The following is a 27,765-nucleotide window of genomic DNA, read 5'->3' on the forward strand; positions in this document are numbered from 1 at the left end:
CGACTGTCGTTAGGCCTAGTGTTAAGCCTAAGCCGGCAGTCGAACGTTCGTTCTGGATATTCACAGCTCGTCTGAGGTGATGCCGAAAGAATTGCTGGCTGTTTATGTATAGTTGAGAGTTAAACGAGCGGTTCGAGATGCATCCTCTTTACGGAGATCATCAAAATTACTACAGATACACGGGATATTCGGCGGTTGGCATGAATAGTACGAATAACGTATTACCTGCGTATAGTCAGGCTTATAACCAGTATGGCCACAACAACCGAATTGTCAGACCGTCGCCCTGCGGACCACCTTACAACGCTCTACCAGCTCAGGGATCTCAACCTCCTGCTAAAGACATGGTAAAGCCACCTTATAGTTATATAGCACTTATCGCTATGGCTATACAGAATGCTCCGGATAAGAAAATCACCTTAAATGGCATTTATCAGTTTATTATGGATAGATTTCCATTCTATCGTGAAAATAAGCAAGGTTGGCAAAATTCGATACGTCACAATCTCAGCCTAAACGAGTGTTTTGTGAAGGTGCCAAGGGACGATAAAAAGCCAGGTAAAGGTAGTTATTGGGCTCTGGATCCCGATAGTCTTAATATGTTCGACAATGGAAGCTATTTACGTAGGAGGAGGAGATTTAAGAAAAAGGATACCAATCGAGATAAGGAAGACGAAAACAAGAAGAAAGAAGGATCGGATAACGTCAAATCTTGCCAAAGAAAGGAAAAGGTTTTTGTTAAAACAAATGGAACCTCCCATACACCTTGCAGCGTGGTTACAAAACTAGAACCCAGTGATCCTCCTACTTTAGCACCTTGCATGCAAGTGTCGACTACTGACTGCAAATACGAATGCAAGACAAGTCCGGCGGCCGCTTCTTTAGCACCCAACCTTCTCTCGACTACTACAACTAATTCAATACTCTCCACACCTATAAATGATACTAATTTAGAACCGGCAACCATTACTAATTTCACAGTAGATACGTTAGTGTCTACTAGACCGGACTCGCCCGCTTTGGGTGTCATCAACGACAGTGTATGTGGAAGCTCTTACGTACGACCGGGCAATGGTATGTATACCTGTAACCTACCTGCTTGTTCTAGTCCTTTATCTTCCTGTTCTTCATCGCCACTCGATATTAACTGTCTATACGGTGGAGAGAGACAGACGGACAACCAAACATGTCTTGCTAATGCCGTTCTGGGTCAACAGTATAACAATAGACAATCCTGGTACGCTCTTCCCCAGGAAAGTAACGGAAACCTGAACACAGATAACGTTTTTCCGTGCATCAGAGAAATGTTCGAGTCTCAACGTTTGATCTCACCTTCCTCGGCAGTAACAGTCACCTCCAGTTGTCAGATGGGAAGCGATACTTATAGGGCACAAACTTCATACTATGCTTACGATTCAAATAGATATTAAAGCTTCATTCCCCTAGAGACGTCTCTTGGGCTCCTTCGGTGGCCATTTTTGTTTAATTTAATTCATTAACAATGCCTTATTTTGCCTTTGATTCCACTTTGTTCCTGTAGCTGAACAAAATAAACTGAATTTGAGGAAACAGTTCTTCGATGTTTCTTGTGAAAAGAATAATCATCTAAGTTGATGTATCGTGTAATAATTATACATAAAAAATAAGGATAGACATGTATGGACAATCAAGATGATGGATGTGAGAGAGACGATCTTAAATTTATTATGTAAGTAAATTTTATGTGTCCTGTTAGTTTAAATCTATTCTACACAGTTTTAAAATGGAAATTGTAGTAGGTCTCGGTAGGATTTGTATGCATGAGCTGGGATAACATCATAATAATAACAACCATAATAAAAAGTTATGAATGTAAATAGGAGTACTTTGTTATATCAACTAATTGTGCATTCTTATACCTTTTACCCTTGACTGCATGTAGTTAAATTAGACTAAGGCTTGACCAATACATTAACATGTAACCTCAACTCGGAAAAATTAAGACAATAACCGAATACCAGCTGTCATCTAGTCTAATTATACTCGTTTTCATAACGTGTGTACGCTTAACAGTTCCACATACACAAAGCAATAATCATACGTTTCATGTACGAGCTTCTAATATCAAAATAACCAATTAAATCCCTCCCGTACCGAACTTTAAAATTAAATAAAAGTATTTAACAACTTTCAAATATTTATAATTTTAAAAACCTATATAAATAGCGAGAGAATTAACGATATAAACATAGATTATGTAAGGTGATTGGTTACGAAAAACAGAAACAATTGAAGAGTTTCTCGGCCATTTCGTTCGATTCCTCGCAATTTAAATAACCAGATACAGTATAATAAATGTAAACAATGGCAGGTACAACAAAACGACTGGTGTAGAATATCAATTGTATTAAATTATAGCTTATAATAGCCTAGTAATGCGATGAATTCTGTTGGTTAATATAGGTTAAGAATTCGTAAGAGTGCATTCATACTATCCTGTTTCTTATTTTAACGTTCGTAAACTAAGATAATATTACAGCATCAGTTTATTGGAATGTGATACGTTGTCTGTAATCAGAAACGTGCTAATCGACTTTGGATGTGATAACTTAAAAGTTAAATAACCGTTTGGATCGGCTTTACTACATCAGACCATTGTCAAATATTTGATCAGCAATCAACAATGTTTGCACAACTACACAACTTCTATTAAGAATTCTGATCGATTTTAATAAATAATTTACTTCTACCTTTCTTAATCATCTCTTGTAGTTGGTTAAATATGATGATGGAAGCCGTGTACATCATCTAAGATTAATTTTTATCAACTTTTAGCTTCAGTTGCATATCTATTCGCCCATTTCTTCGCTTGAAAATCTGGCAATTAAAGCAAGAATTCATTTTACTCGCATTTCTTCTGCTGAAATTTAATTGTTTAATTAATACACTACTCGCGTGTGCTTAAATTGATTTAGACTTAAGGCCTACACTCAAACGAATATTTAAGCGCTTATTTTTGCGAAAATCTGAAGTAAAAATGTTTAAAATTTAAATAATTCAAGGCTAAATTAGTTATTAATTTTTAAAAAAAATATATAATTTCTCGTTTTATTTTCTTCAAAATTAAACGTCGCATTTTTCAAACTTAATTAAATGATGAATACTTTTTTTGTACGCATCCAAAAAAACGAGAAATTCTATTTTAAGAATGCCATTCCCAAGAATATCATCGCATCAAACTTAGAAATAGCAAATTACTAACTTGTGATCCTCTCTACCCATTGCTAAAGTTGATTACGTTTGACAGATTACTCATTTCTAATTCTCGTTTTTTCTCCCTTCTAATTTATAAGGTTAATTATACGTATTTAAATAGGGGAAATAAGTACAGAAGGTAGTTTTCTCCATAAAAGTCCGTTTTATAAAGGTCAGTAATGAAAGTTTCCGGTATATAAATCTGACTGGGGTAGGGTCTTATCATCCAGATTAATAAAATAAAGCAGTTTCTTTACATTTTAAACAAATAAAACAGCTTCTAAATAAACCATTCTGTATTTTCTTTTCAATCAATCTATTTAAAGACGCTATCGAATTCTATCTACGAACTATGGAAACAAATATGTCGGCCCACCATAATTATTAGGCAATGAAGCTGTTTGGGATTAGAAAATACGAATAAAAAAGGCAGCTAAAAATGGATTTCCATGATTATTTAAGTGTCGTAAGAGCCGTTACGTATCGTTAAACTTACTGTATCCGTGTAAAATGACGCACAGATGTTAATTTTAAGGTTTCTTAGAAGGCGGTTTACGCCATTTCTAAAATACATTTTTCGAACTTCCGACGAATTCTGTGATTTGTAATAATCTTAATCGAATGATGAATTCGTCTATTCGTTGAAGAGGCTATTAATAGCTTGGGTTTCCATGTTATCGAATCAATATTATCCCTCTTTTCTTGAGAATCTTGGTGTTTGATTATCCGGATCTGCGCTTAGCAAAATCGTTTCTCTCTGGAGATTTTACAGGAAAAGATCATAGAAGGTAAAGAAGACTTCCTAACTTGTAGGAAGGTTGATCCTTAGATAAATCTTAGGATTTAGGATGTACTTTCAAGTGCAACAAGATTCTTCTTAAGGAGGATTTCGTGTTTTGGAAATGCTGCTTGCGTAGTGTTGATCTTGCGAATCTTTCTAACGCCATCCATGGCCTGATTTTCTTCCTAAATTTTTACCATTTCCAACTAGATTTTTTTTTTCTATTAATCGTGAATAATTTAATTACATTCTTAAAAAATACTTTAATCTGATTATACGATTAATTATCTAATTATACGCTACAGTTTTCTTGTCAAAATTAGATTTAACCCGACGATCCGTTCATTCCTACTGTAAGAAATGCTACAAAAATTTTATTTTAAAATTCGATTTTCTTAATAATCTAATTAAATTTTAAAATAACGTCTATTTAATTAAAATTCTATTTATAATTTGTGAAATTTTCTTTGTTTTCATAGGCCTACCCCATCGAAATCGTAGTTTCTTAGTACTTTTTAATTAAGAACTTCATAGTATCGTAGATGCTACGAGTGTGTTTCTCATCATTTCGGATCATCGATCATATAATTTCTTGTTTATTTTTAAAGACAAATAGATAAAATACATCTTTAAACATTATCTTTTAAACGCAAATTATTAAAATTACGTATTACTTGCAACTTCCGAAGTGTCAATGCTAATTTTTAGATACTTAGAGGGGGATTTTTACAATATACACGCTGTACGAAGAAGCTTTTAACCCCCTTTTCTATTAATTATTATTAGAAGGCTTACATGGGGTAACCGGAAGAACCATTCAAGCATAGCGTTAATTTAAACAATGTTTTCCTTATCTAAAACAGTATTTCCCGTATTACAGAGGATGTCTTAACAGATGTTCCCAGAAACATAACTCGTTCGAAAACTGCTGCGTAAGTATCAAGAGCAAAGGGTATAGTTTTATAAAAAAGAAATTTACAAATTTTATTATCCCATCGGTAGTAAGTTATACTATTATAAACAAGACATTCTGCCAACCATATTCTCCAACATGGAGGATTCCGGAACATCTGGATGTCCTTGTACCATTGTTTACGTTCCGCTTTCGATAATTTTGCATTAATAAAGAATCATTCAATCATTTTTCTTAAATTTATTACTAAATAAATTTAACTTTATCGCATTCGAAACCGTAAAACACACACTGCTTTCAATTTTTTTAAATTTATTATAGAAATATCATAAATTTCCTAGTGATTCGGTATGAAAACCGACTCCTTTCAACAAGATTATGATAATTTTTACAGATTTTATTAAAAATAACTTTTTCATACGCTTTAGTATAAGTTTACAATGTTATTAAACCATTTTTTAAACGAATTTAAACATGTTTTTAAGGTGAAAACCCATTTGTTTCAACAAGCTTAAGACAGGTTTTTTTGGGATAAATTTTTATATATTTTATTAAAAATGACTTTTTTTTAAACATATTTTTAAACATGTTTACGATGTTATTAATCCTTTTATAAAGAATATCAACGTGTTTTTGAGGTTAGAACACTGCGAATTCAATGTATACTGTCCCAACCGATTAATGTGCGAATGAAAAAGTAAACACGGTTCCCTCAACTGACATAAAATAAATAGAATAGAATTTCCTTACCAGACATACTGATAAACATAAGTTCCCTTTATAGAATATCGTCTATCTATAAGAATTCCCATCTGCCCTAATCTTTCTTCTTAATCTAAAAACATCAAGAGCAAAAATCGTAATACAGTTTTACAAGAACTGTTTTATTTTTTATTACTTTTCACAGGCCTAAACTTAGTTTCCTCGGCCTCTTATAATAAAGAATATAGCAATATTCTACGAGTAGAATCTAAATATATGCAATAATATCTTACGAAAATACGAAGTTTCTTCTCTTTCATAAGCCATCTCTGGGTTATTATTTACATTTTTATATCGTATTAATGTAAATGGGCAAGTATGACTTCTCGTAAACATAATTAGAAATGTTAATTTTTTTAAATATATAAGTTGAGAAATTTTAAAAGTCTTTGGATTATTAAATTTCATTGGTTAATATATCATAATTTAACACTGAATTTTCGTCATATCCTTATTGTTATTAGGATAAGAAATGGGACCAGCAAACAAGCAGTTTGCTATGGAAATTTATATAGTTTTTCTTTGGTGTAACGTAAAATAAATCATAAAGAATCAGATTGCGTACAATTTAAGTCTTAATTATAAAATATCAACGTGTCAACTTTTCTTATTTAAACTGGGCCAAACGCAATCCATCTTATCAAACAGAACAACGACACGTGATGATGTCATTCACATTAGTTGTAACTCGATATAAGGCAAACAACCAATTTGTAACACTTTGACTTGTCGATCTGCATTTCATTCCGTCCGATCCTATTACAAAATTCTTTATTTCTCATAATAGTTGCACTTATCAATCTATTATGGATTATCCTAGCTTTTTCCCCCCCTTTCTTTTTCTTTTTTAACAGTTATTTTGAAGAATTTAATTTGAAACTCTTGAGAAATCGACATCGATTCTGTCTTCCTACACGAAAATACATTCGTTCTTTTGTCTCGATGCGAACAATGGAGCCAAAATTGGAAGAAAACAGAGAAAATAACACCAAGTCAAACGCGTAACTGTTCTAAACTATAAACGGAAAAGTTCTGTTTATAGTTTAGATCTTAAGATTTAGTAGAAATTAATATATCTTGATGTCCTGCCAACGATTCAACTGTTTAAAATAAAAATCCTATACAATTATATTCAAGTTTAACAGTGGAGTAACATGGACTTGTTCTGGGAGGATGCTGCAAAAGTACAATCAAAATGAAGAAAGATTAAAGCGTGCCATAAAGAACTGTTTATTTATAAACAAGAATATAATTACAATTCGATTGAATTTGTTGTTTAAAATGATTTTTTAGCTTAGATTTTATTCCTGAAGACTGGAGGAATATGACATCATCCTCCACAAGTACGCTTTAGAATTAAGAAGCGCTTCTCGATGGACAAAATCTTTCTCCTTATCCCTTAAAAATAAACTATAAAATGTTAAAATATTAAAATCTACAGGCCCGTAGATGCTCTTAGATATACTTAAATTTGAAATTTGTTTTATTAAAATATCCAAACTGGAAATCTTTATTTAATATTGGGATTTGGCGATAAGTAATAATTCTCTCTTAACAGAGTGTAGATTGAAGAGCTTTAGAAGATTGTAAGCAAAAATTGTTATTTTCTTTTTAAATTTGGGACAAACTACGACTTTTTTAAAATATAAATAGTGATAAAAAGCTGGAGGATTATGACTGCTTCTAAATATAGAAAGGAGATTAAGCATTTGGCGCTCAACAAAAGCCTTGCTGAAGGTAGATAAGTAAAGCATCTTAAGGAAGTTAATGCTTCAATATTGTTAAAGGAAAGCCATCGTCTCTTTCCAGATGCCACTAAGCTTTTTTTAAATTTGATTAACGAGTCCGACTACAGATTAGAAATATGAGTTTTCTCTAGGACCATATAAACGCTTGGTTTTGATCTCCTGCCAAAATAGCGACTTTTAAACTTAAAAAAAAATGCTATTTAAACGTAATAAATTCGAATTTTTTACTGTTAACGGGCATCGTTATGCGTAGGCCTTAGTTATCGTGTCTTTACGTGTAAATTTACAAGGTTTTTTTTAATGTTAGAAGCATATTAAATCTCCTTAAACCAGAAACGTATTGTTTACTTCTATTCGAAGCTATAGAGAAATTATATTGCTTAAAACAACGTTTGGTTACTGAAAATCACGTAGAAATGATAGAAATAGGATAATTATTCTTTTAATTTTTGAAAATAAGTCATTTGGCAGGAGATAAATTAAACGCAATTCGAAGAAAAGAGTTTAAAGAAGGAAGAAAACAAAGAAGTTAAGAGGTGAAGAACTTAATGTATAATGCACCAAATAAATATAGTAATTCCGAATAACGAGCTGAATTCGCCATTTAGAACTAAACGAAAACAAAGCGATTCAAAGAAAGAGATGAACAGATAAGCAAATTTTGAGTAAACAGGTAGCAACAGAAACAAGAAAACGAGAAAACAAGCTGAGATACAACGAGGAAATTCGAAAATATTTCTCTCCTAATCAAAAATATGATTAATCAACAAGGTTTTTTTAAAGATTTGCCTCTTAGAATCTGTTTTCCTGAGCAGAATCGTTCTCAATTGACCTTAAACTTCGAATTGAAACTATTGCTTTATCAGGTTTAAAATTAGGCAATTTAAAACAATACAGATATGATTTGATTCTTCTATAAGTATATTAACTTTATTCGGTATTATAGATTATAATTTTCGAATTTAAATTGCTAAAAACGTCCAGTACTTTAATGTAAATGCACTTTATTCTAGGTTTCGATGAATTAAACATAGAACAGATAATCGGAAATCTCACTTTTCTTATGTGAAAAGATAATGAATAAACTATGAATACTCTATATTTCATCCTAGCAATTTAAATATTTATATAATAATATTTTATAGATGTCTATTTCGTAGAATTTAAGTGTAGGAAAACAAAGAGTAGGCCTATTCGTATAGGCCGATATCATTCAATACATCGAGTAAATCGGGTTTTAATAATTATATTATTGTTTATTTAGTTTACGAGGTTATAACAATATTAAAATAAGGTAGGGAAGTCCATTATGGCCGGCCAAGTTTGGACTATTCCAAGCCTACACTTAGGCTTTAGGTCATAACTCTATATAGGCTTTGGAACAATCCAAACTCGATAAGCCATAATGGGCACCCCTATCTTATTTTATGTCAATGAAGTCTTATGAACAGATTTGCAGCTTTCCACATAGTTTAAACTTTCGGATGCGTTAACATTAACCGTAGAAGAGGGACGGAGTTTTAACCCAAAAACCTATATATAGAAGGTGTTCCGGGAGATGCCAACCTATTTTGAACGCCACCAAATACTTATCAATAGTCTTAAGCGCGATTTTCCTCAAAGAACAGACAATGGTCTTGGGAAAGTAGCATTTGACGAAAGGCCCAGCTGCTGCCTAGGTCGGAAGAAATGATGACAGCGGCCTGTTTTAAGACCTTGGTTTATGACTTTTTCGGAAGGTTGTGATGTTAACAGACGGACTAAATTCTGACGTGTAAACAGATTTGATTACAGAAATTACTTTTTTCCCTTAATTTTTTCCAATCTTCTTATCAAAATTTCCATTGATTTCGGTCTGCTTTTCGTCTCTTCTCGTTCCAAATGTTTAATATTTATTTACTTTATGTATTGGTGAAGTACCATATTTTATCCATTTACTTCTATACACAAATTCGCACCCCCCTCCCCTCGTTCACTAACTCTCCGTCCTTTTATATTAATTATTTACAAACTCTTATTTATTTATGTCCTCATAAATATTTAAATATTTACGATTTAAATCATTCTACACAGTACTTTCTCTTTAGTCGAGGCCTATAAATTATAATCGCTTCAATGGATAATTTCATAACAATTTTTCTTATCAAAATATTTTTCATCTTATACATTGAATATAAAGTCAATGAAGCTCTACGCTAAACTTTCCAATAACTTAATTAAATTATTATTATTATAAATTAAAATTACAGTAAAAACCTGTCTAGAATGCAACCTGAATGAAACGGAAACCCGCCCAAACGGAAAGAATCCGCTAACCCGCGATTCCGGTTTACACACAGGTTTTACTGTATAATAATTTCTTTATTATAGTAACAAAATGAGATTATAGGATTTAAAAATTTTAAATTTTAATTTTCGTTAATTTATAATAAATATAAAAGCTTACATTAATTACTTTTTCATTATTATTTGGAATGTTTCTTTATAATCAAAATTTTCAATGTTTTAATGTCGTGACTTTAACAGAAAGTTACTCGATTAGGTAAAATATTTCATATTTTTCTTGATTTTTCCTCATTTCAAATGACATCTTTTCCATTTCCTCATGTTATACCATGTCTTTTATCCTTTCCTCGTCTTAAGCCAGAGCCTTTTTCCTTTCCTCATCTCGGATTGCATCTTTCTCCATCCTTTTCTCTTGTCTTCATTTTTCTCTACTTATTATTAAAGAATGTTAAATTTTCACTTTTATTTTTATTTAAAGCATAAATTAATATACATTTATAAAAAAATTAATAAATATATTATGACTCGAAGCATAATAAAATAGAGAGAATACTAGCGATTTGAATTGAATTGTATTCACATTTTTGAATCAAACTCTATTTAATGGACTAGTTATATCTAATAAATTAAATATTTTTAAAAAACTTACATTTTATTATGAAATTTATGATGACATTTTATCTTTATTTTAGTTTTAGTATTGTAAGTAAACTGGTTTTCATTTAAATTTAAATCACTAATTGCTAATATTTTCGTATAAATGATCATTTATATATAAACTATTTCACCGATATTTAACATAATTAAAGTACAGGATTAAGATATTTTAACACAGTAACCTTCTTACAACGGCCACCTCCGAACAATAGTCATTTTCTACGTTCCCGTCAGTGGCCGTTGTTAGCAAGTTTGAATGTATATTTAGAATAATTAAAAGCCAAAAATTTCTATTACATTTTAATGTTTAATATTTAAAAATTAATTTAGAAGATTTTTTTAAAAGTTTACGACGTAAATAAGCTCCAACAGTAATTTTAAAGTACACTTAAACTCGGATTTTGTTTTAACTTCTGATATGATTTGTCTGTATATTATTATTATTAACAGCTTATAATTGATTAATAAATAGAAATTTTATACCTTATACATAAAACATATTATAAAATATTAAAAAAATATATGAAACGTTCAGTAGAAGTGTCGCAAAGTACTCAGGTTCTTTGCTAGAAAGTAACGAATTTCTAACTTCTAAATTAAACATATGCTAAAATAAAAATTAAATATAATTAAATTATAGCTTCTAGAACTAAATTAACTTCTCTTTATTGTTTTTACATTAATAAAAATAATATAATTCTCTTCCATATTCTGGAATGAATCCGGCCTTGTTATAGAGGTATACTACAGTCTAATGATAATTTTATCAAATTTTATGGTAATTTGTGTGGTATTGGCTGAATTATATATTGCTAAATATGCGAGAAAGGTCTGGTAAATATTCTTCCAGTTTTCATTTGATAAACCTTAGATTTTAGGCTACGCTCCTAACCTTTTGATAGCATCCACCACTGCGCTATGGGAGGAAAGTATAGACACATTTTAAGAAATTAGATTGATAGAAATGATTATTAAGTCGATTCTAGAATAGAAAATATATCTATAACATTAAATAACCTCCGTAATATTTTAAAATGTGATAGTAAACCCATTAACGTATAAAATTTGCAGTTTTCTCAATTGTCTGTGTTCATGGCTCTATTAGGCCGTGCATCTTTATAAATTTTTGAAAAAATCAAGATTTATCGATAAAATATTGACTCGAGTTTATTCAGAATTTAAACAGAATTATTTTATGACGAGACAGAACACCCATTTCCGAAAGGGAACAGAGCTATTCATTTTATTCAAAGAAAACTTAAAAGGCTCAACACTGAGCCTTCAAAAGGGTAGGTGAATAACACGGGAGTGATTTCTCCGTTTCTAGCGAAACAAGGCCTACCTTAATGTAAGTAAGACCCCCAATTTCCTGTCAACAACAGATATATAAGAAAGGTAGTTTGTATCACATGCAATTCTCTATAGAGTTAATCCAAAACTACCAAACACGGCTAATCATATTGTCATTCTAAATTTCCTTTTTATACACAAATTATGTGGGAAACGTCATTCAGACGGTTGGTAGCTTTAAATCGAGGCCCTTCTTTAGCATTAACATTCCTGACCACTCCTCTATTGTAAATTGTTCGAGTTAAAAAAGCTGCGTGGAAAAAAGATCTCACACCTGCTGCACAAAAGGGCTGTTGGGAGCAAACCCTTGTGGTCAAGTGGAGACTGGGTCCCATGTTTGCTTTGGGTTCAATAACTGATACAATAACTCGGTTGTGGCCCCGCTAAATCTTCGTTAAACCCATACACAATAGAAATTCGGAGTGGATGGAAAATTGACACCCGGTCTAACTGTCAATTTCCAATCGCATCTATCGTTTCTTTACGCTTCTAGTGTGAAATTTGAAACAATTTAATGTTTAAAAGACCAACTACTGAGTTACATCTACCGTATATAAGATCTTCTACCGACTTTCCCAGTATGTTCGGTAGGTCTGATCCGAAATTCACTCGTTAGTTGAACACTTCCGAGCCTAAAATTTTTATGCCCGAAGCAAAAACAATTAAAATTTTATTAATTTAAACATTTATAAAACTGTATATTTATTTTATTTATTAAATTCGCTCTAAAAGTCTAGAAAACGGGACTTTTATGAGCTGTGTTTAACACATTCAAAAATCATTAGGCCTTGTAGATTTTCTACTAAAACCTTTAATACTTTTAATTAAAAAGCTTAATGAATTTTTAATTCATCAAGCTTTATTCCCGATTATTGTATTATAGAAATAATTAAAACAAGTATCGGAAGCGTAGAAACTTTTTAATTAATTCTAAGAAATTGAATTTTTAACTTAATTTCTGACTCTTTAATTAGTGTTGTTGTTTATTTTTTAAATAATTAATACAATATTATCTTTAAAATTGGCGTAAATTTTAAAGGGAATTTTAATAAAAATGAACGAAATCTCTTAATCCTTTACCTTACTCTACGATTTAATAGTTTTAAAATAAAAGTAAGGATCAAAATATCTTGCTTACATCTGTTTAAGTGCTTTTATTTGATGTATATCGAAAGGAAAATATTTTGTTTTCTTGATAAATGGAAACAAGTAATTCATTTTAAATCTTTTCTATAAACAATTTTTAAAATCTGCATATTCCATAAACAAAAAAATATACTAAAACTAAGTACAAACAACTTGTTGAACAATGGCATTTTTAATCTTTAAGATATAAATCATTTTATGTAAATAGCTCCTTCTCTGAATTATAAATATCTAAAGATAATATCGCATTATATTCGTTTTTATTGAATATTTTAAAACGTTTTTACCTTATAAACATTCTTCTTTTTATACTAAAACTGCATTTATTTAAAGTTAAGAAAAAAAATGCATTAAAGTTAATTGATTTTTAGCTATTTTTATCTCTTATAATCTTATTAAATTATTGTAATTAATTTATAGATCGAAATGATATTAAATTTTCTATATTTTCAAATAGAAAAATTAATTTTAAAACTTTGTAGGAGTTAGCTTAACCCCTGTAGTTACGTCTCTTCCTGGAGACATTATTATTTTACAGCAAAGCTGGGTGACAATTTTAATTAATTATTGTTGCATGTAATATTTTAATGAATATTGTTTACATTAAAGTTAAGTGAATTTTCAGACTAGCAGTACACATGTTTATGCAACCAGAAACATTACAACAAACTGCAGAAAATTTTGTAACTTCCAAAAGTTTATCGTAATTATAATTTATCTTTTACCTCGCTGTTTATTTACTTTTCCTAACTTTTTGAAATGTATTTTGCAACTTACTTTATTATTTTTATTATTTTTTAAATATATATTTCTATCAAATTCACTAAAATTTGGCAATCTTTCTTGAAAGAAATTGCGGATTATAAGGCAAACTTTTTTGGGTCCTTCCGCTGCAATCCGCGCGATAATGCAATGGAAGTCTGACAAGTGTTCCTTGTTCGCCGATAAGGGAGTGGTCTGAACCGTCACGTGACCAGATACCACATCCCTGCAGCGTGACGTCATCTGTCAGCAGTGGTTGCAACGTCTTACTCAGTAGTTATCAATTATGGGCTTAGCTCTAGCGGACTGGTGACAAGTCGTCCACTTCGTTAAGGTGCAGCCTATTGGTAGATTCATATGAATAAAAGTCCTTGTCTGACAATACGCCCTCTAACGGAGGTGTCTAAAAAAACACGTCAATTGTGTGAAGTGTGGCATGCACGTGGCCGACCTTTGACACCAGCATCGATCTGAACTACCAAAAGGAAAAGGCGCTTTAAAATACCATATGATGGATCGGCCATCAACTTTTCTCGTTTGTAAATCCTAGCTTTTTACTTTAACTTCCTTCTTTACATTTAAGATATTCCCTCTTATCTATAAATAGTGGGTTCAAAGGTAGGGAAACCGAAGAAAATTAAAAAGTCGTCCTCTCTTAATTCCCGTGTATAACGCTAAGCCAAAATCTCCATCTTGGAAACGAGGGGTGCTAAATCTTTCAGAAAATCTTTGTCATAAAGATCAGAAGCGAGAAATGTGGTGTTAACACGCTCCGGTAAATTTGTCATGTCGTTCGTGCTGTTATCTTAACTAGCTGTGAACTAACGTCAAGCTGACGCTCACCTTGTCCTACCCCAAACCCCATTTGGGGGAATCCACGTAAGAAGATAGCCCCCCTTCTTATCATCTACAGAATTTAATACGAAATTTTTCTTAATTAAAAAGCAAATTTTCTTTATAATAATTTATCCTAATCTATGAATAATTTATAAAGTCCCTATAATTAATCTATAAGGGAAAATCATTATAATGATAAGTCTGATTAGGAGTTTAATTAACCTAATTAACTTTCTAATATTCTTAATGAGTATTGAATTCAGCTGTAATAATGAAATTAAAGAGAATTTTAAAGTTAATTTACAGTAATTAAAAGTTTTAAAGATAAATATAAAGTTAATAAACTCGAAACGTAATGATTATTATTAAAATAATGTAAATTCTTAAAATAAAATTTTAAACAAATATACTAGAAATGTCGCAATTTTAATTATAAAATGTCTATTAAAATTAATTAAGTGATTAATTATTACATTTAAATTATAGAAGATTTCTTTACTTTTTTTTTAATAATTTATATTATAAAAAGTAAAGAAAATTGCAGAAAAATAAATTATATTTCTAAAAGATTAGGCTCTTCAGTGGGGCATTTGGCCCAGACGCAGAGAGGTCTCAAAAATTTAATCTTTTATTAAAAAATTATACATATTTAAAGGTTTTTTTTAAAAGAAAAATCTTCAATTGATTTCTATTCATATTTCTTTATGGCTTTCGGGAAAGGTCTCGTCTTTTTGTGTCGGTACACGATGATAAATTACGAATAAAATAATATTTAGAATGTTTTTTTTTATTTATTTAAAAAGAGAAAAAGTCTACAAACGTTCATTAACTTAACAGAAATTCTTTCTTTAGAATTGGAGAAAACGTTTCTGGAAAGGATCATTATCGAGAAAGGACGTGATAAATTGAATGCAGATTGTAATTGTTAGTCGGTGACAGTAGAAAAAGCTATTGTTTCTGTGTCTGTCGACAAGTTTACTACTTCCTGCTAACATTGTGAGTGGTTTAACTTAGCCACGTCGTGAGTAAGGGGGTAAAGCATGCCAATCTATAAATGTCCACTTCACCTGTGTCTCGCTTGTATATTCGACTATTTTGGGGTAAGACCCGGGAGAGGAAATTTCTGACGTTCTAACATCATTTTTGCCAAAAAGCAAGGTCATTTTTCGTTTATAAGAGAAACAATTAAAAATAGTTGGAAACTCGCTTGATATTCAAGGTGTTTACGACTTACTCATAACTAACTATATATAACTTTTTAATGTTTGTAGCTGAGTCCAATCGTCGTTTCTTGTTTTCGGCTAAGCAAGCTATTTAGTGGTCTGAAACATCTGTTGCCTCTTTTAATTGCTTGTTGGAGAATTTCGTGTAGGAAACAATGAGTAAAGCTGTTTAAAACCGCTGTAATCGTAAATTACTTCCACTTTAAACACACCCAATTTTTTCGGATTCTTAAAATATAAATAATTCTAATCAGATTTAATTTTTCTTTCTTTCAGACATATTACTTTAATTCCGCTTAACTTTTAAATGCAGAAATCACTCCCCCAATCGCTAGTCACGTCTTTAAAATGCCCGAAAATCTGACAGTTTTTTAGAGAATTCTTAAAAATCTATAATCTTACAGGCTTTTCTATACACCCCTCCTCTTTTTTTTAGATTGGAAGTATTAAAAAATGTACAAATTAATACAGTTTAGCCTCCTTTATATTAGGCCACACAGATTGTAGAATTTTACCGAGATACTCCTTACAAAATATATAAAAAAAGAAGCCTCCATAGTTAAAAGTTGTACAGTAAACCGATTTTGAAGTTTACAGTAAATGCCGAAGATGAAGTGACAGAGTATTTCGTCGACGCCCCAGGACAGACAGAAAAAGTCAATTTGTCACGAGCTCCAGCCCGGTCTAAAGTTAGAAAACTAATCTCGTCTTAGGCATTTATCAAATAACTTATATATATACATATATATATTCATTATAAAAAATAAATCGAATTAAAAAACAAACTCATTGGCATAAACAACTGCCCGAGACGCCATCTTGTTTTCCTGTATTATAATTATTATTTAGAAATTGATTTATATGAGTACGAGACTGGTTTAAGCTAAATCGAGAGACTAGAACGGTAGCTAATGTTTCCATTTTGAATTACGACGATGTTAAAACATGGTTTGCAACAGTATATAAAGTTATTTACTCGGGTTTGTAATGGAATGACATAATCCAGCACCGTGCAAGAGATCTATCACTGACACCAGATGTGCTGACTGTACGGGAGCTCCAATGCGACATTCTGGACAGAAATGACGGATGACTATGTGAATGCAATCGTATTTCACTGTCTACTGACGTTATTCTGTTATACACATACTAAATTTTTAATAGTATTACTAACCTATATACAATGTATTATAACTAATTCCTTTGTTTCTTCTCCTTTTCAGTGTTATAAAGACATCTGGAGAATTAGACGACGTTTGGACATATTGTAGACTTTCCAAGAAAATTTTTGCCATTCCAATTATTTTTCAAACAAAATTAGCTTTAAAATGCCGTAAATTTCGTGTCTTTGTGCCAGTGACGTGTTAACTACTACCACATCATTAATGTAAAATGTTCTGTGTAGTATCATTATTGGAAATAAAAAATATCATATATTTCAATCTGGTATGCCCTTTGGTTTTAATTTTATGATACACTTGTGAGAATTAACGAATATTTAAACAGGAAAAAAAGAAAGTTATGAATGTTTTAACCATTCGCGCGTAGAAAAAAACGAAGAAGGGAGGGAGGAAATCTAAGATTTCTTGGCACGTCGTTTGGACAAGATCCCGAGAAAACAACCTCGTAGACGATTTGTTATGGCTTGTTACTTTAGGTCTCCCGCCTCGTCACAGAATTCCAGCGAAGACAGGAGGTATTACGCGTAGATATGTTAGCGAATTGCCTCACTCCATCATCGAGCTGTTTCTAGAGAGAGAAAAACTCTTCCATCCTCTTGTAAGAGGCTCTACATTTTCTACAAATTTCGAGACGATTCTAGACATAAATTACTCTATAAAACGCTTTATTTTTCGCCATTAAACAAGTTTTACTCTAAACTATGCTATTAAAATCGTACTAGAAGAGTTAAATTATACGAAAATCTACACCGAAAAGTCCAGTTTAACTACGTTTCTATGGAAAGAAATCATAAAAAAAAAAAAAAACAGTTTCCGTATGAAATTAATCTGGATAAAAAATAATACTTAATATTAATTTAAAAAGAATGTAAAAAAAAGAATTAATTTTATTAATAGCCGCTCTTTTTTTATTAAAAATATTAATTCTTTAAAAGTTTCGGGCAACACAAACATCTCCAATTAGATATTAAAGGGGGAAAAATAAATTTAAGTATTTTTCAACTCTTAAGAAATTAATCTCTTCGAGCCAAAAATAAATTAGTAAAATTAATTTTAAGAATTTCAATTAAAGACTTTTTGCGGTTTAAAACTTCATTACGTGGTTAATCCCCTTTAAAAAAGAATTTCTCTGAAGATGTCAATGCATCCGCGTGCGTGTGAGCGCGCCTTGGGAAACTTTAATTAAAACTGTTAATTAAAGATGATAATTAGTCGATCCCCTGTAACACATGCGAAATTTAATTAGGTGACAACCTTTAAACCTTATTAACGCTTAGCTAATTGCATGTGCCACAGTCATCTGTCGCCATCTGGTGCGTACTTTGCACAATTCCCTTCTTGTTTGTTTGGACAGATTAATAATATTCTACGCCAATTTACCCGAAAATTTCGCTTTTATCGAATAAAAAAATAAAAATAAAATAGAATAACACTTTAAAATATTATAAATTTATTTTTTTAAAGTGTTAAGTTTATTTATTTATTTTTCCCCCCTTGTGTAGATTGTAAAGTTGCGTAATGGTTACGTAAAGCGCGAGAAAATTTGGCACTCGATGAAATTTATATTCTCTGTTTGAAGCCGTAACGTTTATAGCGATTAATATCAAATTTATGTATTAATAAACAAAATTTAAGTAGTGTAATAAGATGTATAACAAGAAGCTGAGGGTGACAGAAAGGATATTGTCCATATGGCACGGAGACATACCTAAGAGAAATTATAACATCGTAAGTCTTCCCTACTCGACTGGAAACAAAAGTAAAGTCTTTGTAATGAAGTAACATTATATCTAAATGCCAATAGGCCCCAAATTACCTTTTTTGGGATTTCTCGGTGACAGCCCCACGCTGTGAAAATCTGATCGCTGCCTGCTTACTCTCAAACTTTCCAAAGATTTTTCCACTTCGTTCCTTATCTGCCATCTTAAACCCTGCTAATTGATCCAATACTTTCAAATGATTATTTTTATTCTTAATGAATCTAATCATTTATTTATTTTAATTAAAACAGTAACAGATTTATCAACCGTTTAAAATATATAATTCGTTTCTCGAAAGTCGTCCAGATTTATGGAAAAAAAAAAAACCCGAAAAAACTTTTCACTCGTAGGCCTATCGGAATTAGTACAAATTCTGTAATGTATCCGAAAAATACTCATTAAGTATGGGTTAATATTCACATAAACCTGTTATATTCGGTTACTGGCATAGGCCCCCCTCTTTACGAATTTTACAGGCTCCTTGTACAGGCCTAATGAAATGAATTACGCTTTTTTAAACCTTGATGTTATAAACTATTTATATACTGTATTTTATATAAAATGTTCTAAAAATTCGCGTGATGCTTAGTCTTGTAATAATGAGCCAAGCAGAATATATGACGAATAGGCCTACTGTTTTCAGATTTAAATATGGGTTTATTTAAAGAAAACGAATTAAAAATTAATGTAGAGATTCGACACGTTAAAGAAATTAATTGAGATATTTAAATAGCAAAATATTGTATTAAGAGGCGGAAGAGTGTTTCAGGAGGGAAAACGGGACACTTCCCTCTTGGAATCGAGTAAAAATATCTACAAATTAAATAATAATTTATTAATGTAATTATTTGTCACCAAGTTTTCCTCCCAGGAAAATATTCTGCAGACACCCCCATTATAGACAATTGAAACGTGCTAGCAAATTTAATAGTAGCCGATCAATATTTCCATACTATATAAATATATGGAAACGTCGGTAAAATCAATTGATAAACTCATCTAAACTAGACATGTATCAAAATAATTAATTAAAATAAATATATATTTTATTTTTGAGTATAATATTTTGCATTCGATACTTAACTGCTTTAAAATAAATTTCATCTTTAATACAACAGATGGAGACACCGATTTAAAAATAAAATAATAAAAAAATAAATAATATAATGAATTCACGAATGAATAATAAATACATAACAGAAGAACTTGTGTTTATTTATACATCGATTTATATTATAGAAAGAAACTTGATAGCTTAAATATAATCAATCAATATAGTATTTTACTATAGTATATAGTTTAAAATAACATTTTGAGTAAATTATATTATTATTTTTTTTTTACAAATTGGAAAGTTTTTAATGATTGCAATTTGTTAAAAAATCAAAAAAATATATCTTAAAATTATAGAAAAACCTAACAATATGCTAGAGACATTTTAATTAAGAAGCTTACTATTGTGTAATCGTGTACTAGGATCTTACCTTCATTTATTCTGTTAATTTCTCGTATTTATCTTTAATATTTAAAAGCGTAACAAGGAGAAAACAATTGGAAAAATAACAGAATAATATATATACAGTAGGCCTATACAAATTAATAAAAATATGCTTAAAATGGAATCGGTGTTAAGAAACGTTTTTCTCTATGATAAATGTTTTCTTGGCTTGAATTTTGGTAATATTTAATGAAATTCTAAGAGATCTAAAAGTTACCTTCCGCTGTAGTAAGCTTATAAACCTATTTTATGTTGACTTTATATTTTCCCGGATCCTTTTTCATTTGAATTTTTTCGCTTATTCGAATCTTTATAAATCGTTCATACCACTATAAAATAGTTATATATTTTACCTAATCTCGATATTTCTTTCTATTGATTGTTTATAATAAAAACTTCAAAATTCGAAGCAAATTTGAGAAGCCTGATCACGTGTGAGAAAGATACTCTTACAGAATATTAAACAGATTTATTTTGTTTATTTTTCGGCGTAAAAAAAGCTTCCATCTTTTATCCTTTCATTTGAATAATTCTCAAAGTAGGGAAGAACTTTTCTTCTTCCAATTCTTTTTTTTTTTTTTTTTTTTTTTTTTACTTAGAAAAGAAAATTATGAAGAAGAGTTGGTTACAATTTTCTTGTTTTGCAGTGATAACAACATCTCACTCTACGCTAAACATTAAATGGCTGCTGTAAAAATTGATTTATTATCCGTAATTCGATCTCTCGGTCGGAAAAAAGAGATGATAAAAAAAAAATGCGGACTATTATCTCAATGTGTATACTAAGGTTTTTGTTTTCCAGAAAAAACAAGCGCTCGCCATCTTGGAAATGTCTGTAGGCAGGAACAATGCTTTACTGTCTCCTAATTCTTCAATCTTTCTATAATAAAACAGAATTATTGTCATTCTATCCTAGAAGAAATTCATTCATCATCTGCTAATTCTTGTTTTAGTATATCGAACATTTTTTCCTATGTGAGCCCACCATATAGATCTTAACGGGCTAGCGGCTGTTTTTTTTTTGTTTTCAAATTATAAGATCTCATCTTAGTAACTAAATATAATTATGATGTATATAAAATTCTTAATATTCTAAAATAATTTTTATTTTAAACGAATTAAGATTAATAATAATAATAAAATTGATTTTAATATAATACAGTAATTATTTGTATTGTTTTATCTTTTTAAAACTAGAGGGCGACATTAAACGATTTTTCTTAATTTTAACCTTGAAGCGTAAAATACGTTCAACGGAATTTTAACTTTGGCTCCATCTGGCGAATAGAATTTAAACAATTTTATTTAAAAACCGAATTTATTTTTGTTATTTGTTCTTTTGTATAAAATTTATTTTATAAAATTATTTATGATTCGGAAATAGGAAGGAAAAAATATAAATTAAACAGTCTCTCCCTTGAATAATGTTTCACATATTTAATTAGGATACAAAGAATGATGATAGTCTCTTAATTATCCAATAAAAAATCTGGAAATTATGTATAAAAATTAATGTTTACATTATTTATTTAAAGTTATTATTTTGTCAATTGAATTCTATAAAAATACTGTATATATAGATTATTTAATTTATAAAGTTGAGATTTTGATTATTTAATTTTAAAGCGATAATGTAACACGACACAATTACAAATCGTATATTATTTATGTAAACAGTAAGTAAATGAATAATAACAAAGTAAATATCAATCTAGAATATTTTTAAATTATTCGCTTCATTTTTTATAGCAATTTGATTCGAGAGAAATAAATCAAGAAACGCACGAATGACTTTACTTGCAAAATATTTTTCTTTAATAATAAAAAGTAAATATAAAAGATAAATTCGAATAAATATATTCAAAATCTTTGACCGAAGCTTTGTTTCCATCAAACAATTAAAAATTCTCATTAATTTTTAAAGTCCTTTACGGCTAATTCGTGTAAAGTTATGAATTAATTACTCAATATAATGAAGTATGAATGGGGTATAGTATTTATACAATATATCGAACGTATAATACTATAGTGACGTAAGAGTAGGATATATTGAGATATGACTATTATACCGAAGCGTAGAGCGGTGTAGTGAGACACGAATAATAAAATTATTCATGTCTTATTATTTAAATTTTCGAAATTAAATGAAGATTTATTTTATTTTAATAATTTGGCATAAGATATTTAAACATTTTCAGTTTATATTATTCATATTAAATAATTTTAAATGTAAACAATTGACATTAAATTGATATTGTTTATAAATTTTAAATGTTTTTTTTTTATTCATATTTATTTGATTTTAAATTAGATTTTGTCAAATTATATAACTCTAAAAGCAAAATATTATCATTAATAATCGTAAGTTTATAATATTTAAATACAGTTGACTTTGATTCCGATTACAATTAAGATTATTAAAAAATGTTTTCTTTAATTATTATACAAGTTAGGAAATATTTTTACTATTGTGTTTATTTGATATAGTAATATATTTTTTAATAAACAAACGATATTGTCAAATTTCGATCGGGCTATAATATGGCTAATTAATTATAGATATTCAGTAATTTGGACTAAAGGTAAGCGGTAAGCCGCCATCTTGTGTTAAACTTAAAGGACTAAAAAATGCCGGATTTTATAATATCGTTATTATTAATTAGCCATATTATAGCACGACTAAAATCTGGCGGCATTATTATTTATTAATACTGTATATGTCGGATTTTGTTTATATGTAACAATATTATTTTGTTAGCGTAAATACTACTTCACAGTTTATAACTAATGATATATTAATGGAACGCTACTAAAATAAGAATAGGTTAGTGTTTATTCGGAACACAAGCCGATGTAGGTTTGTATAAAAATAATCCATTATGATAAGGAAATGATCTTCAGCTTCATTTCCCGTCTTGTACGCGTTAAATCGAATTATCCGTGTATTTTTTTCTACTCAAATGTTTTTCACATTTATTTATATCAAACTTTTCATTCATTTTCTCTTTTTTTTTAAACATTTTTTTATTTCTTTAAAAATTATTTCCCTAAATAATTTAAGTAAATTTCTCTTACTAAAGTTTGTTCCGAATATAAACGGCTGGAGATTCTCATTCCATATTTGTTTACAATTAACTGATAAAGTATTACAACAGGAAATTTTTATTGTTTTTTTCCCCTAATATCTCTCTATATATATCCCGCTATCGATGTGATTTCATATCTAAAAAGAGGATTTTGTTTGTATTAATTTACCCGTGTTCACTGTGTGCATACGTCGAACAATTAAACCGCTCCGAACAAAATTGGTTTACATTTGCATTTATAAATAATGTAAAATATTAAAAATTACTTTCGGAATATTCAAGATTAATTAATAATAAATAAATAATTTGTTAATTATTAAATGGTTTATAAATTAACATGCCATCCTCTCGATACCTATGAACATAAGGGAAGGATTTGAATGTATTCACATGAATTTTACACTACGTAAAACCAAGATGTAGGTAATTGGAACGAGATTGGTTAAATTTTAAGATCATTTTTGAATTTTATAAGCTATTAAATATCTTCCGATAAACATAATCTGTCGATAAGAATCATAAAAAATTTGTTTATAAAATATAAGATCGTATATGATTCACATGATTCGATTTGATAAAGCTTGGCAAACCCAATATTTATATTTGGAATATCTTTACGGAGAGATAAGATGCAAAGCTAATTTTGTTTTCACAATAATAGCGCGTTTCTAAAGCGACGGAAATTGTAAGCGTTTCGCTTACAATTTTGATTTTTACAGCGTTAGTATTTGTATTAATGGCAAATTTTTAGCAGGCAAATATTATAATTATTTTTATATATAAATTCCCGGTATCTTTAAATAAATTCCGAATCGTGGGATGTAATAAAAGCTCGTGAGAACTGTACAGAACAGTAGCTAATAATCTTGCACGTGTGTTCTCTTATAATGTTGTCATAACAGTGGACTTTAGATAAATTATCAACGACAGATATTAACATAAAGCAGTAATTTATTCTTTAAATACTAGAGAAAAAATAATTAATGCTTTTCATTATTTATTTAAGCAAAATTCATAACAAGTATGTTTATTTATAAATTCTTGACCGTTACCCTCGGGTATATATTCGTTTAATGTTTATTTTAAGTGACCACATTGAGTTCTGCGCCTAGAAGTAACGTAATCCTTCGCCGTGTTGGCCTTCAAAATATAAGCAGATGGCTTAAATTGTAAACAAGTTTGTTATAAATACAAGCGATAACTCATAATATCACATTTATTCTCATCCTGTTAGATTTACTGATAAGTTTAACATCAATAAATATACTTTTATTTTGTTTAGATTCGGTCATTTAATTTAGCTAGCTTTAGTTCTTCGAAATGAAAATTAAAAGAAATGAATATTTTTGCTTAGATCGAGTTTATTTTATGTTTAAAAAAAGTAATCAAAATATTGAATTTTTGTGTACCTAAATCATAACAACAAAGAAGGTTACAGAATCCTAATATTTATTTATCACATTCACGTACAATACAAAACACAACTAACATACAAGTAACTATTGAAAAAACCGTATTTACAGCGTTATAAAACGTCACTTTGTGAATTATGGACAGTTGACTGAAAGAATAAACACAGGATGATATTTACTTTAAAAGAATCGAGTCTGGAAACCCGTTTGCTACTTTGTAAAAATCACCTATGTAAAAGTTCGGAAGTGGAACTTGTATACCAAACAGGTGCGGATGTTAAATTCCAGGTGGGCCAACTGCAATACTGAAATTTGCCCGGAGGTATTCTGAGGTGATAGGGAACTAGTTCGAATCCCAACAAACCTCGAGCGGGTTGAACGTTCTGTAGTGGAGGCAAGTCGACCGGATGCTTGGCCTTCTCGTCACGATCCTTATCACTACCTATCAGTCTTTCGATGGTGAAAGAGGTACCTTTAGTGTGGCACGAATTCTGCCGATTCAAATCCGATCTTTCCGAATTTTTCTCGTTGCTAATGTCGTCATTATTGTTTCTATGAAGTTTACAAGTAGTACCTTTTATGCGCTTCTTCCTCCTCCTAAAATTACCATTTTCGAACATTTCTTCAGAATTCGGATCCAAAGTCCAGTAGTTACCTTTACCTGGTTTTCCTTTCTCTCTAGGTACTTTCAGAAAACAGTCATTCAGACTTAAATTGTGACGTATAGAATTCTGCCACCCCTGCTTATTATCGTGATAATATGGAAAGCGATCCATGATAAATTTATAAATGCCGTTCAGTGTGATTTTATGATCGGGTGCGTGCCTGATAGCCATGGCTATCAGAGCTATGTAGGAGAAGGGTGGTTTCTGAGCCGTTTTGTCACTCTGTACTCTATTCTCCAAGCTTCTATTGTTAGTTACTTCGTAACTACTAATCTGTCTATATCTAATTTTCTCGGGATAAGTTCCGAAATTTATATTTGTCGGGTACATAACTGGAGTAGGAGTTAAGTGACCGTAATAATCATTACCGGTTGATGACATCATCGAAACAAATGCATGTAGATCTTACACTAGTTAGCACTACACAACAAACGAAGTTGTTCGACTCTCTACTTGATAAAAATTACGAAAATCTGTCCACAGTACTTACAGGTAGATATCCCTTGTCGACATTCAAGAAATTGACTTGGGCATTAATGTATTGTTTCACAAACGGCAAAGGAGTGTTCGTACTCGACACCGAAGACAAAGTCAGTCGACTGTTATTCCACAAGTTTTCAAGTAGTCTTTGAAATTGCGACGCTACACGGAATGTCTAGACCACAGTATTTACTGCTTCCACCAGTCTCCTGTCGTCTCACAGTATCTACAGAAACAAACCAAGCAATATTAAAGGCTCGACTAAGCAGATATAGGTCCTGGCTTGCATTATATACAATACAATTTTTATTGAATGTTAATGTTTTTGATTGTTTTTTAACATCAACACGTCGCAAATTATGCTGGATCCAAAGCCTCTCTTAGCTTCTACGAAATGTCAATTAAATACTGCGTTGTCATGACGACCAATCCTTCGTCCAATCACGTCCTTTGAGTTTATTTATAAATGAACCGAAGCTGATTATCTGGTTAGGCCCACCCAAGACGTCCAAGTTTGTTTTTACAATCCCTGTTAGTTTTTTCTTTTTCTTTCTTTTTTTTTGAGTGTGGAGAAGACCACCCCATAGTCCCAAATGAATGGAAAATACCGAGTTTTTAAAATATTTAGATTGAAATTTCTTCAAAATATTATCGTAGACATTTAAAAATAATTAAATATACTTCCAAACCTTTTCGTAAGTAAAACACGTGCAATTCTTTTGTACTTAAAATTGAAACTAAGCCAAAAACTTCCAGAAATTAATTTTACTTTCTGTCAATGCCCCAATTATTTTAGCACATTGATGCTAAAAAGTCCTTTGTTTTTCTTCGAGCTTCGGCATCTGTCTATTAATTACAAATAAAGCGTAGGAGATTTTCGGAGTCAAAGTTCAAACTTTTGTTTAAAATAAGCTTGTAACTTCATAAATATTCCAACCCTCTAATTCTTAATTAAATATTCATGTTTTTAATGGCTTTAGATCCAACAAAGGTTTCATACCGCCTCGAATAATATTTAAATTTAAGCATTAATTTAACAATTACTTAATTAAAAAAGTAATTAAACGTTTATAAAATTGAGTTACGTTGTAGCAGGATTAAAAGTAAAAAAACAAATTGAAACTCACCACAAGTGGGAGGAGAGAGGGAGACGTCCCGACGAAGTCGAAGCTCAAAACAAAACTAATTGTTGACATTAACTCAACGGGGTGTGTTATGGCAAACTAAATAAGATACTGTAAATATAACACACAACTGATAAAACTGTTGATTCTATAAGATATATGTTCAACCTAACCAATTATTTAAGAGAGAGAGCCTCGCCTTTCCCACTGCATCTTATAAAACAACTCTCTTCGAAAGAAAAAAAAAGCTACCTTTAATACCCACACCATTTAAAACTTCCGAGTGTAGGTGTTAAATTTCTCACCAGTAAAAAAAAATTCTAGTGTAATTTATCGGAGCGATCGCCATCTTTATATTTACGGTTACACCCGAGTGATTAATATATTTGTTATTTTCATATCTATACTTATCGATAAAGGTAACAATGTATTTTGATAATTGATTTCCTGTCTTTAAACATTCTTATCTTATCATTTAATTTGCAAAGGGCCTATTAGCATTATATCAAATTTACATAATATTCCACTTCATATAGGCTAGTCTTCACCATACTCAACAAAGTAGAAAATATATTATAAACTTTACACTATCTTCTCTTATAATTTTTATATTTTACTCTATATTAATTATATAAAATATTGGATACAACCGCATAAGTTCACTCTATTAAATAATATACGAATTGTATAGATTAAATTTAAAAAATTATAACATTTATTACATTCTAATGATAAATATTATAATAATGGTAGATAAAAGTGTCTAATTTCATATTATCGCTTACAAATATTATATTAAGGCGAAGAATAATCTAGAAGGCCAAGGTCAACTAGACTGAAACGACAACCTTAATATCTTG

General features: G+C 30.2%; 2 protein-coding genes across 2 annotated transcripts; one reads left to right on the forward strand and one right to left on the reverse strand.

The window, feature by feature from the left end:
* Positions 1-137: 137 nt before the first annotated feature.
* On the forward strand, positions 138-17,141 carry LOC136981043 (forkhead box protein C2-like). The gene is made up of 2 exons (XM_067277310.1): positions 138-1,708; positions 16,923-17,141. Exon 1 carries the CDS (start codon positions 138-140, stop codon positions 1,428-1,430), a length of 1,293 nt encoding a protein of 430 aa, XP_067133411.1. The 3' UTR covers positions 1,431-1,708; positions 16,923-17,141.
* Positions 17,142-24,656: 7,515 nt separating this feature from the next.
* Positions 24,657-27,239, reverse strand: LOC136981064 (forkhead box protein C2-like). The gene is made up of 2 exons (XM_067277342.1): positions 26,909-27,239; positions 24,657-26,007 (listed from the first exon to the last, which is right to left on the reverse strand). The coding sequence occupies exon 2, from the start codon at positions 25,683-25,685 to the stop codon at positions 24,861-24,863; it is 825 nt and encodes a 274-aa protein (XP_067133443.1). The 5' UTR covers positions 25,686-26,007; positions 26,909-27,239; the 3' UTR covers positions 24,657-24,860.
* Between the last annotated feature and the right edge of the window lie 526 nt (positions 27,240-27,765).

The sequence above is a fragment of the Centruroides vittatus genome, unplaced genomic scaffold, assembly GCF_030686945.1.
Source record: "Centruroides vittatus isolate TY-2023 unplaced genomic scaffold, ASM3068694v2 contig_1162, whole genome shotgun sequence".
In the NCBI taxonomy this organism is placed as follows: domain Eukaryota; kingdom Metazoa; phylum Arthropoda; class Arachnida; order Scorpiones; family Buthidae; genus Centruroides; species Centruroides vittatus.

Bases quoted from the DNA above. Each gene is read 5' to 3' on its own strand.
- LOC136981043 (XM_067277310.1), top strand. From the start codon at position 138: ATGCATCCTCTTTACGGAGATCATCAAAATTACTACAGATACACGGGA.
- LOC136981064 (XM_067277342.1), bottom strand. From the start codon at position 25,685: ATGATGTCATCAACCGGTAATGATTATTACGGTCACTTAACTCCTACT.